The sequence below is a fragment of the Anoplophora glabripennis genome, unplaced genomic scaffold, assembly GCF_000390285.2.
Source record: "Anoplophora glabripennis isolate ALB-LARVAE unplaced genomic scaffold, Agla_2.0 scaffold987, whole genome shotgun sequence".
NCBI classification, from domain to species: Eukaryota; Metazoa; Arthropoda; class Insecta; order Coleoptera; family Cerambycidae; genus Anoplophora; species Anoplophora glabripennis.
This window is the reverse complement of record NW_019426004.1, coordinates 46638-57376: the sequence shown is the minus strand read 5'-3', so window position 1 is coordinate 57376 and position 10739 is coordinate 46638. Positions and strand designations below refer to the sequence as shown.

Below are 10739 nucleotides of genomic sequence, written 5' to 3'. Positions count from 1 at the left end.
GGCACTTCGGGATCGCAATCCAGTCTCACGAAGACGATTGGTTACGGTTTGCCGGGAAATGTTTCGCGGCCGTCGTCGTCCTTGTTGTTGCTGCCGACGGTTTGGAAAATCTTGGGCAACAACATGAGCATGGACAAAAGGTTCTTGACGAACACGTCGAACGATCAATCGCTCGTCTCGACGTGTGGTTACACGACGTCGACCTTGTCCAGCACGTCTGTCAAATCCATTAGTTTCCCGATAGCGGTTGTAGGCTCGTGACACGACCGAGGAACTAACGCCAAGTCGATTGCCGACATCCCGATACGTATGCCCTTCTTGGACGAGAGTCACTAGCTGAGCGACTTCTGGTGCGGATAAATGCCGTCTAGGCATGACAAAAATTAAAAAAATTGAAGTCTACAAAAACTTTTGATTAATTTTTTTCACTAGAATTACAAAAAATATTGTTAGTTTTGAGAAAAACTGTTGGTTGGTTCCTTTGAATCAAAGATAGAGTTTTAAAAAAAACTGTTTTTTCACACTTGTTAGCTTCGTAAGAAAGTTTAGGATAATACGCACTATTTTTTCGCAGATCGAGGACTACACCAATCTTGGGGGTATCAACTTTTAATCAATTTCGTTAATTCAAAATAAAGGAAATTACGGTACGGAAAGAGTACATCGCTTCAAAAATGACTCAATATTTTTATCTTGAGTTGTTAAAAAATAAAGAAGAGTAAATTTTCAAAAAATTTTCAAAAATTAAAAAGTTTTTTTTTTCAAAAATTAATTTTTTCTTCAAATTCAATGAGCAAAAAATGCCCAATTGTGAAAGAATTGAAAAAAAAAACAAATTTTTCATTTTTACGAACGTTACAGGGTGCTCAGAAATGTAAATTTTTTTAGTCTTATTTCTTAGAATTTCGTGATGACTGTCCCTCCTAAAAATTTTGAGCTATGAAATCTGGAAACTAGACATTCGGTGCTTTAAAATGCTTTTTTTAAAATCTTGATACGATCATTTTTAACTGAGATACAGCATTCTGAAAAATCACTAAAAATTTGAAAAATTTTTTTGCTCCCTTAATTTTTTGCAGAAGTGTATTTCAAATATTGTACCTTTTAAATTCGAAGTAAAGAAATTATTAAAGTATTACTCCTTTTACAATGTAGAGTAATACCTCACTAGCGATCTCTTGGACTGGCTTTAGGGACCATTTTAAATTTGTTTTACATGTATTGTCGATTTTTAAAATTATTTCTTATGTATTATTTATTTATTTTTACTAACAGTTGTATTTAATTACTTGTTTTATATATTGTCTGTATTTACATTTACGCTTGACAATTTCTCATATTTACAGTCGGTAAATCTATAGAAAATAAAGATTATTATTATAATTAAATAACTAGATGGATTTCACAGGGTCTAACGAAGCTTACAGTGTACGATAATTCAATAAACAAAGAAATCTAAATAAAAAATTTAGATAAATTTGTAACGAATACACTGAAGATGAATTTTTCCAGACAAAACGTCTGAATTTGGTTCGGGTTGAGACAATACAGAATTGGGGAGCATGAAGGCTTGCAAAAAATGTAATAAAATTTCTAGGGTTGTATTTAAAAAAATTAAGTTGCTGATGGTCCTGGAGAGACGAAACATTATAGACAAAAATTGATTATGCCATTCGATAGAGGGCAAAAGGTGGCCATGAGAAAGTGTTGTTCTTTTTTTCAAAATCGCCTCAAACAAGGCTGAAATGAAACAAAAACGGATTTCTAAAATTTCGTTTTTTTTTCAAATATTTCGGAAACTAATCATGTTAGGCTTTTAATGCTTTCAAATAATTATTTAAACCTCTTTTGGAACGGCTCCTGAACGTTGACCCACAAAGGTTTATCGAGAGTGAATCTTGACCTACCACAATACTGGGTCAGTAGCCTAGCTTTTAATGCGTTTTTAATTCGTAGTGAACTACACCGAATAAACAGATGTTTTTATATAGACACTTGAATGAATAAGATACTTTTTTACATTTTAAATATTAACCAGTATTTATTTGTTAATAAAAACAAATGTGTAAGGGTAATAATTGTTTTCGAATGTCGGGTTATTACAATTTAGTATTTTTAATATTGTTAACAGTTTCACTATGATTTATAATTGAATATGAGTCTTACTATTATGTTCAATTAATTATTCAGTTTGTAGTACATATTCTTAGCAAGTCACTGATTTTCAAAGAGTAGTATGGTACCTACCAGAGGCGGCTCGTGGTATCTTGGGCAGAGGGGGCTTAAAATGAAAAACTTTAAACCGTCGCGTTGTAATCAAACGGGCACCTTTCCTCACCACCCTTGAGGTGCAAATTAAATATTTTTTTATATATATCTATGGCAATCTGCGATTTTCAGATCCGGAAAAATGATCAATAACTTAGTCATAAAATGAGTTATTTTCTTTCAGTTGTTACGAATACCGTTTTTCTATGGAAACAAGAGATATATTTGAGAGACGATCTTGAGCATACTTCTAGCAAAAGTCTTTATACGTTTAAGTGCTGAAAATGACCGTTCTGCAGAAGCTGATGTTACGGGAATTGTCGACACTAAAGATAAAAGTTTATATGTCTGAGGTAGACAATTTATTAATTTATTATTCCAAATAAAACTTGGCACTCCTTTATTCGATGTTGAACTGCCTAAAAGTTGTTGGTCGGAGTACAATACACAAAGTTCATTCCGCAATAACACGCTATCAAATATCGGATATTGTTCATTGTCATTCGGAAATAATTTGCAGAACAATGTAAAATTATCCGAATTTACTAAATTGAAGCATTGCAAACTATGTCACAAAATCTAATTTCAATTTGGACTATAACACTATCTAAAATTTCACAAAATTTTCAAAATTCTGCTTAGATTTTCTGTATCACCATTAGTTCCCGAATAATTATCAAAGCCAAAACAGTTATTTTTGATTTGATTATACATAAAGATCTTGAACAGCTCAAATTCAAAGAGGATGAATTAAACTAAAAGAGATGACATGTGGGACTGCCAAGGAAAATATTGGGACCCATGGACCTGTTGAAAGTGAAGTAAAAATTATAAAGTTAGATTATATTTAGATATCGAATTAATTAATCAATTTATGTCAAGCAATGACATTAATCACTTGTCCATTTAGATTTTTATAACACTTTATTTAATACTTCAGAACATATGTTTGTCTCCAAATTTGAGTTCAACAAACTTCTCCAGATCAATTTGGTAGGACTGCTACCAGCAATTACAAGCAAAAACCGAGCAGCCAAGTATTCCAGGCAGACCTCGCTCTCTCAAAAATGTAACGAACTGACTGGCGGCGGCTTTTCGACGTAGACCTACTATGTTTACGAACATCATATTTCTAACAATAAAAAAATTTCCCCTGGGATTTCTCTTGATTTCTAAAAGGTGGTCAACGATAAAAAATTTTCAGTTTAAGATCCTGATACTAGAACCTTCAAGCTTCAATTTGCTTTTATTTATTGCTCTACGACCATTTTTCGTTAAGTTACAGCCTTCCAAATATCACCTAAAAATTTAGGATTTTTTTTATTCTTTAATTTTTGTGACTAGCGTATTAAAATTTGTGATAAAGTAAAAAACAAAAACTAAATAACGTCGACAAACAAAAAAAAGATTTTTTTTATTTGATTAAAATTTAATAAATTTATTAATAATACTATTGTATGGATGGTTTATGGATTTACTGTGTGACTTTATAGATAACATCTCGCAAATGCCTTTTCTGATAATTAAATACATCATTAAAGTTAAAATTGTGCTATCAGTACTATGGTTGATTCAGTTATCGTCATAAACCCTTAAAATTAATACCTAATTTTGAAAACTACTCTGTATATACAATTTTTTCAGCGATATGCCACTTCAGACCTCCGATATTGTACCATTCGAGGTGAGTGACTGTAAAAATGAAGAAGAGGATGATTGCATACATGAGAATGGATCAGAAGTGAAAACCAGGCAGGAGCGCAACGTATTGTACAAATGTGATAAATGTATTTATGAAACTGGAAGTGAGATCCGTCTTACGGCACACTGTGCGAGACGTGAGAAGGATTTGGAAGCATGTGAATGTGAATCGTGTGAGTACGAAACTGAAAATAAGAAATTACTTCTGAAGCACCCGTTGAAGCATAAAGATTCTTTGCAGATTCAAATGTACAGATGTAACGATTGTGATTATGAAGCAAGGTACAACAGTCATTTCAAACAGCATCAACTGAAACATAAAGATCCTTCACAGGTTCAAATGTACAGGTGTAACGACTGTGATTATCAAAGTAAATACAAGAATAGCATTAAATTGCATCAATGGAAACATAAAGATCCTTCGCAGGTTGAAGTGTACGGGTGTAACATGTGTGATTACAAAACTATATACAACAGTCATTTCAAACAGCATCAACTGAAACATAAAAATCCTTCACAGGTTCAGATGTACAGGTGTCACGATTGCGATTATGAAACTAAATACAAGAGTCATTTCAAAAAGCATCAACTGAAACATAAGGATCCTTCGCAGGTTCAAATGTACAGGTGTCACGATTGCGATTATGAAACTAGATACAAGAGTTATTTCAAAGGGCATCAACTGAAACATAAAGATCCTTTGCAGATTCAAATGTACAGGTGCAACGACTGCGATTTCGAAACTAAATACAGGAGAAATCTCGAAAAGCATCAACTGAATCATAAAGATCCTTCGCAGATTCACATGTACAGGTGTCAGGATTGCGATTATGAAACTAGATACAAGAGTTATTTCAAAAAGCATCAACTGAAACATAAAGATCCTTCGCAGGTTCATATGTACAGGTGTCACGATTGCAATTATGAAACTAGATACAATAGTCATTTCAAACAGCATCAACTGAAACATAAAGATCCTTCGCAGGTTCAAATGTACAGGTGTAATGACTGCAATTTCAAAACTAAATACATGGGTAATATTAAACTGCATCAAATTAAACATAAAAATCCTTCGCAGATTCAAATGTACAGGTGTAACGACTGCAATTATCAAACTGAATTAAAGGGTAGTATCAAAAATCACCAACTGAAACATAAAGAGCCTTCGCGGGTTCAGATGTACAGTTGTAATGACTGCGAATACAAAACTAAGTACAAGAATGCTTTCAAATTGCACCGACTGAAACTTGAAGATTCTTCTCAGGTTCAAATGTACAGGTGTAGCGACTGCGATTACAAAACTAGATATAGGAGATGTTTCAAACAGCATCAACTGAAACATAAAGATCCTTCACAGGTTCATATGTACAGGTGTAACGACTGCGATTACGAAACTAAATACAAGAGTACTATCAAACGACACCAAATGAAACATAAAGATACTTCTACGTGCAAATGTACAGATGTAGGGACTGCGAGTATGAATCCAAATACAGGAGTGGTATAAAATATCATGTGTTGAAGTATAGAAAGCCTTCACGAGTGCAAAGAAGTTTTTGAGGAAGCATTGAAGTACCTCCCATGGCACTCACGGCAGCAAAGTTAAAAATTGGGGCATTTTAGAGACTGACTATAAATATTTTAACTGAAGCAAAATGTAAAGCCTATCTTGAAAAACTTCAACAAGTTTACATGTGCTTCTGTAACCAGGAGTATTAATTTAGAATAATTTAGATACATTGTAATATGGCTTAGGGCAAGGGTCGGCAACTGGCGGACCGCGGTCCAAGTCCGGACCTCAGAAGGTAAAATACTGGATCGCTAAAGATTTTTTGAAAGTATAAATTACTCAAATAAACTATTTAAAAAATGTTTTGTTACGTTTAAGTGCCAATCTTATCATTTTTTCTAGTATTTTACAATTGTGTGAGTTCTTAATGGTTAGTAAGCAGATTAAATTTGAGTCCAAATTAAAATAAAAAAATAATATGAATTTTCTTTTGGACGACGTTAAAAATTTTCAAAAGTATCCGGACCCCACCTAAAATTACTTGCCGACCCCTGGCTTAGGGGGTGGCGAGCAGGGCAATCGCCCGTGGCATCCCTCATTCAGGGGCCTCGCGCAAGAGCCCGAGCAAAAAAAGTTTATATTTAAAATTTTATTTTATCCTTAGCAATTAGTGGTACAGGTATATGACAAATAAAATAAAGTTGGTTAAGTATATTAATACTTAATAATTTAAAGCGAATGCGCGAACCTGTGCATTTTCCTCATGATTTTTATAAAAGTAATCCCACTGAAGCAAATAGGACCGTCTGTAATAACTACAGTTATCTATGCCGTAAAAAAATATTAGGATCTACGGTAAAGTTTAATGACGATTTGATAATTTTGTGAGGAGTTGTCCAATATTATTTGATTCACTAAATATTGTTGGCACTGCATTTTTGTTGAGGCTGTTCTTCCTACTATTTCTAAAACATTTTAATTCAAAATGGTCTTCGCAAAAATAACATTTTCCGTTGATGAAGTTAAAATCTAGTTTACATAATTTGCGAACTGATTCTATCCAAATCATTTTCCTGTCTGCACTCTGCAGTAACTCTGAAAAAGCTTTTATTTCTGTAAGANGATCAATTTGGTAGGACTGCTACCAGCAATTACAAGCAAAAACCAATACTAAGCAGCCAAGTATTCCAGGCAGACCTCGCTCTCTCAAAAATGTAACGAACTGACTGGCGGCGGCTTTTCGACGTAGACCTACTATGTTTACGAACATCATATTTCTAACAATAAAAAAATTTCCCCTGGGATTTCTCTTGATTTCTAAAAGGTGGTCAACGATAAAAAATTTTCAGTTTAAGATCCTGATACTAGAACCTTCAAGCTTCAATTTGCTTTTTTTTATTGCTCTACGACCATTTTTCGTTAAGTTACAGCTTTTCGAAAATCACCTAAAAATTTAGGATTTTCTTCTTATTCTTTAATTTTTGTGACTAGCGTATTAAAATTTGTGATAAAGTAAAAAACAAAAACTAAATAACGTCGACAAACAAAAAAAGATGATATACTGGGTGTTATTGTTTGATCAAAATTTAATAAATTTATTAATAATACTATTGTATGGATGGTTTATTGATTTACTGTGTGACTTTATAGATAACATCTCGCAAATGCCTTTTCTGATAATTAAATACATCATTAAAGTTAAAATTGTGCTATCAGTATTATGGTTGATTCAGTTATCGTCATAAACCCTTAAAATTAATACCTAATTTTGAAAACTACTCTGTATATACAATTTTTTCAGCGACATGCCACTTCAGACCTCCGATATTGTACCATTCGAGGTGAGTGACTGTAAAAATGAAGAAGAGGATGGTTGCATACATGAGAATGGATCAGAAGTGAAAACCAGGCAGGAGCACAACGTATTGTACAAATGTGATAAATGTATTTATGAAACTGGAAGTGAGATCCGTCTTACGGCACACTGTGCGAGACGTGAGAAGGATTTGGAAGCATGTGAATGTGAATCGTGTGAGTACGAAACTGAAAATAAGAAATTACTTCTGAAGCACCCGTTGAAGCATAAAGATTCTTTGCAGATTCAAATGTACAGATGTAACGATTGTGATTATGAAGCAAGGTACAACAGTCATTTCAAACAGCATCAACTGAAACATAAAGATCCTTCACAGGTTCAAATGTACAGGTGTAACGACTGTGATTATCAAAGTAAATACAAGAATAGCATTAAATTGCATCAATGGAAACATAAAGATCCTTCGCAGGTTGAAGTGTACGGGTGTAACATGTGTGATTACAAAACTATATACAACAGTCATTTCAAACAGCATCAACTGAAACATAAAAATCCTTCACAGGTTCAGATGTACAGGTGTCACGATTGCGATTATGAAACTAAATACAAGAGTCATTTCAAAAAGCATCAACTGAAACATAAGGATCCTTCGCAGGTTCAAATGTACAGGTGTCACGATTGCGATTATGAAACTAGATACAAGAGTTATTTCAAAGGGCATCAACTGAAACATAAAGATCCTTTGCAGATTCAAATGTACAGGTGCAACGACTGCGATTTCGAAACTAAATACAGGAGAAATCTCGAAAAGCATCAACTGAATCATAAAGATCCTTCGCAGATTCACATGTACAGGTGTCAGGATTGCGATTATGAAACTAGATACAAGAGTTATTTCAAAAAGCATCAACTGAAACATAAAGATCCTTCGCAGATTCATATGTACAGGTGTCACGATTGCAATTATGAAACTAGATACAATAGTCATTTCAAACAGCATCAACTGAAACATAAAGATCCTTCGCAGGTTCAAATGTACAGGTGTAACGATTGCGATTATGAAACTCCATTCAAGAGTTATTTCAAACAGCATCAACTGAAACATAAAGATCCTTCGCAGGTTCAAATGTACAGGTGTAATGACTGCAATTTCAAAACTAAATACATGGGTAATATTAAACTGCATCAAATTAAACATAAAAATCCTTCGCAGATTCAAATGTACAGGTGTAACGACTGCAATTATCAAACTGAATTAAAGGGTAGTATCAAAAATCACCAACTGAAACATAAAGAGCCTTCGCGGGTTCAGATGTACAGTTGTAATGACTGCGAATACAAAACTAAGTACAAGAATGCTTTCAAATTGCACCGACTGAAACTTGAAGATTCTTCTCAGGTTCAAATGTACAGGTGTAGCGACTGCGATTACAAAACTAGATATAGGAGATGTTTCAAACAGCATCAACTGAAACATAAAGATCCTTCACAGGTTCATATGTACAGGTGTAACGACTGCGATTACGAAACTAAATACAAGAGTACTATCAAACGACACCAAATGAAACATAAAGATACTTCTACGTGCAAATGTACAGATGTAGGGACTGCGAGTATGAATCCAAATACAGGAGTGGTATAAAATATCATGTGTTGAAGTATAGAAAGCCTTCACGAGTGCAAAGAAGTTTTTGAGGAAGCATTGAAGTACCTCCCATGGCACTCACGGCAGCAAAGTTAAAAATTGGGGCATTTTAGAGACTGACTATAAATATTTTAACTGAAGCAAAATGTAAAGCCTATCTTGAAAAACATCAACAAGTTTACATGTGCTTCTGTAACCAGGTGTATTAATTTAGAATAATTTAGATACATTGTAATATGGCTTAGGGCAAGGGTCGGCAACTGGCGGACCGCGGTCCAGTTCCGGACCTCGGAAGATTTTTTGAAAGTATAAATTGACACCTTATCGTTTTTTCTAGTAATTTACAATTGTGTGAGTTCTTAATGGTGAGTAAGCAGATTAAATTTGAGTCGAAATTAAAATAAAAAAATGAATTTTTTTTTTGGACCACGTTAAAAATTTTCAAAAGTATCCGGACCCCACCTAAAATTACTTACCGACCCCTGGCTTAGGGGGTGGCGAGCAGGGCAATCGCCCGTGGCGTCCCTCATTCAGGGGCCTCGTGCAAGAGCCCGAGCAAAAAAAGTTTATATTTAAAATTTTATTTTATCCTTAGCAATTAGTGGTACAGGTATATGACAAATAAAATAAAGTTGGTTAAGTATATTAATACTTAATAATTTGAAGCGAATGCGCAAACTTGTGCATTTTCCTTATGATTTTTATAAAAGTAATCCCACTGAAGCAAATAGGACCATCTGTAATAACTACCGTTATCTATGCCGTAAAAAAATTCAGGATCTACGGTAAAGTTTAATGACAATTTGATAATTTTGTGAGGAGTGATCCAATACTATTTGATTCACTAAATATTGTTGGCACTGCATTTTTGTTGAGGCTGTTCTTCCTACTATTTCTAAAACATTTTAATTCAAAATGGTCTTCGCAAAAATAACATTTTCCGTTGATGAAGTTAAAATCTAGTTTACATAATTTGCGAACTGATTCTATCCAAATCATTTTCCTGTCTGCACTCTGCAGTAACTCTGAAAAAGCTTTTATTTCTGTAAGAAGTATCTGTGATATATAACTAATAGGTATTCTTGCAGTTTGGTGCACAACAGTTCCAGACATTTTCTATTAAAAAGTAAAACAAGTAAAAGCAGTAAGACAATTCAGATGAACGATTCAACAATTATAATTATCTTCTTGCGTTACATTAAATTGTAGTCTAAAATAGAAAACAATTATCAAAAGCACTAGCACGGTAACTTACGAGATAATTAGTCATAATACAACATAGAGAAGAAATAACCTCAAACGTAATTCACAGAACACATCCCCTTTGTGACCTAATTTTCCATACACGTATTCTTTCGTATTGAACAAAGTGATTGAAATCAGTAAAGAACCAATCATGATTAAGAATTTTAAAAATGTGGTATTATGATTGGCTAGTTACCTATTACAATCAGTTTGTTCAGCTTCCGCACGAAAGAATACATGTAATATCAAATTTTTAATTTTTTCTGCGAACTATATAGGTTCTAATAACAATATTACTTTTCTGTTCAAGTTAGTATTACAGTTTTCGATACATAAATAGTACTAACGATGGCAATGTTGTCCAGGCCCATTCTGAGGTGGCGCTCGTACTTTCATGATTTTGCTCTTCCTATCCTTTTCACGGGGCTTATTTATCAGTCATATACCTTAACGGTAATAACTGAAGAAGTTAGTCTGAATGTAGATGGAAAAAAATCTTAGGACGAAGACAGTGTCTATCAGTAGATAAGCTAGGGGCGTACGACGCCAAAATC

General features: G+C 33.7%; 1 protein-coding gene across 1 annotated transcript in view; it reads left to right on the top strand.

Annotated features, from left to right (window-relative positions):
* Positions 1-10739, top strand: part of LOC111693094 — a 23569-nt gene that overhangs the window by 5315 nt on the left and 7515 nt on the right. Inside the window, exons 5-6 of the mRNA XM_023457233.1 lie at positions 3913-4251; positions 7281-7619. Of these exons, the coding sequence (XP_023313001.1) occupies positions 3913-4251; positions 7281-7619 (678 nt within the window). The remainder of the gene's footprint in view (positions 1-3912; positions 4252-7280; positions 7620-10739) is intronic.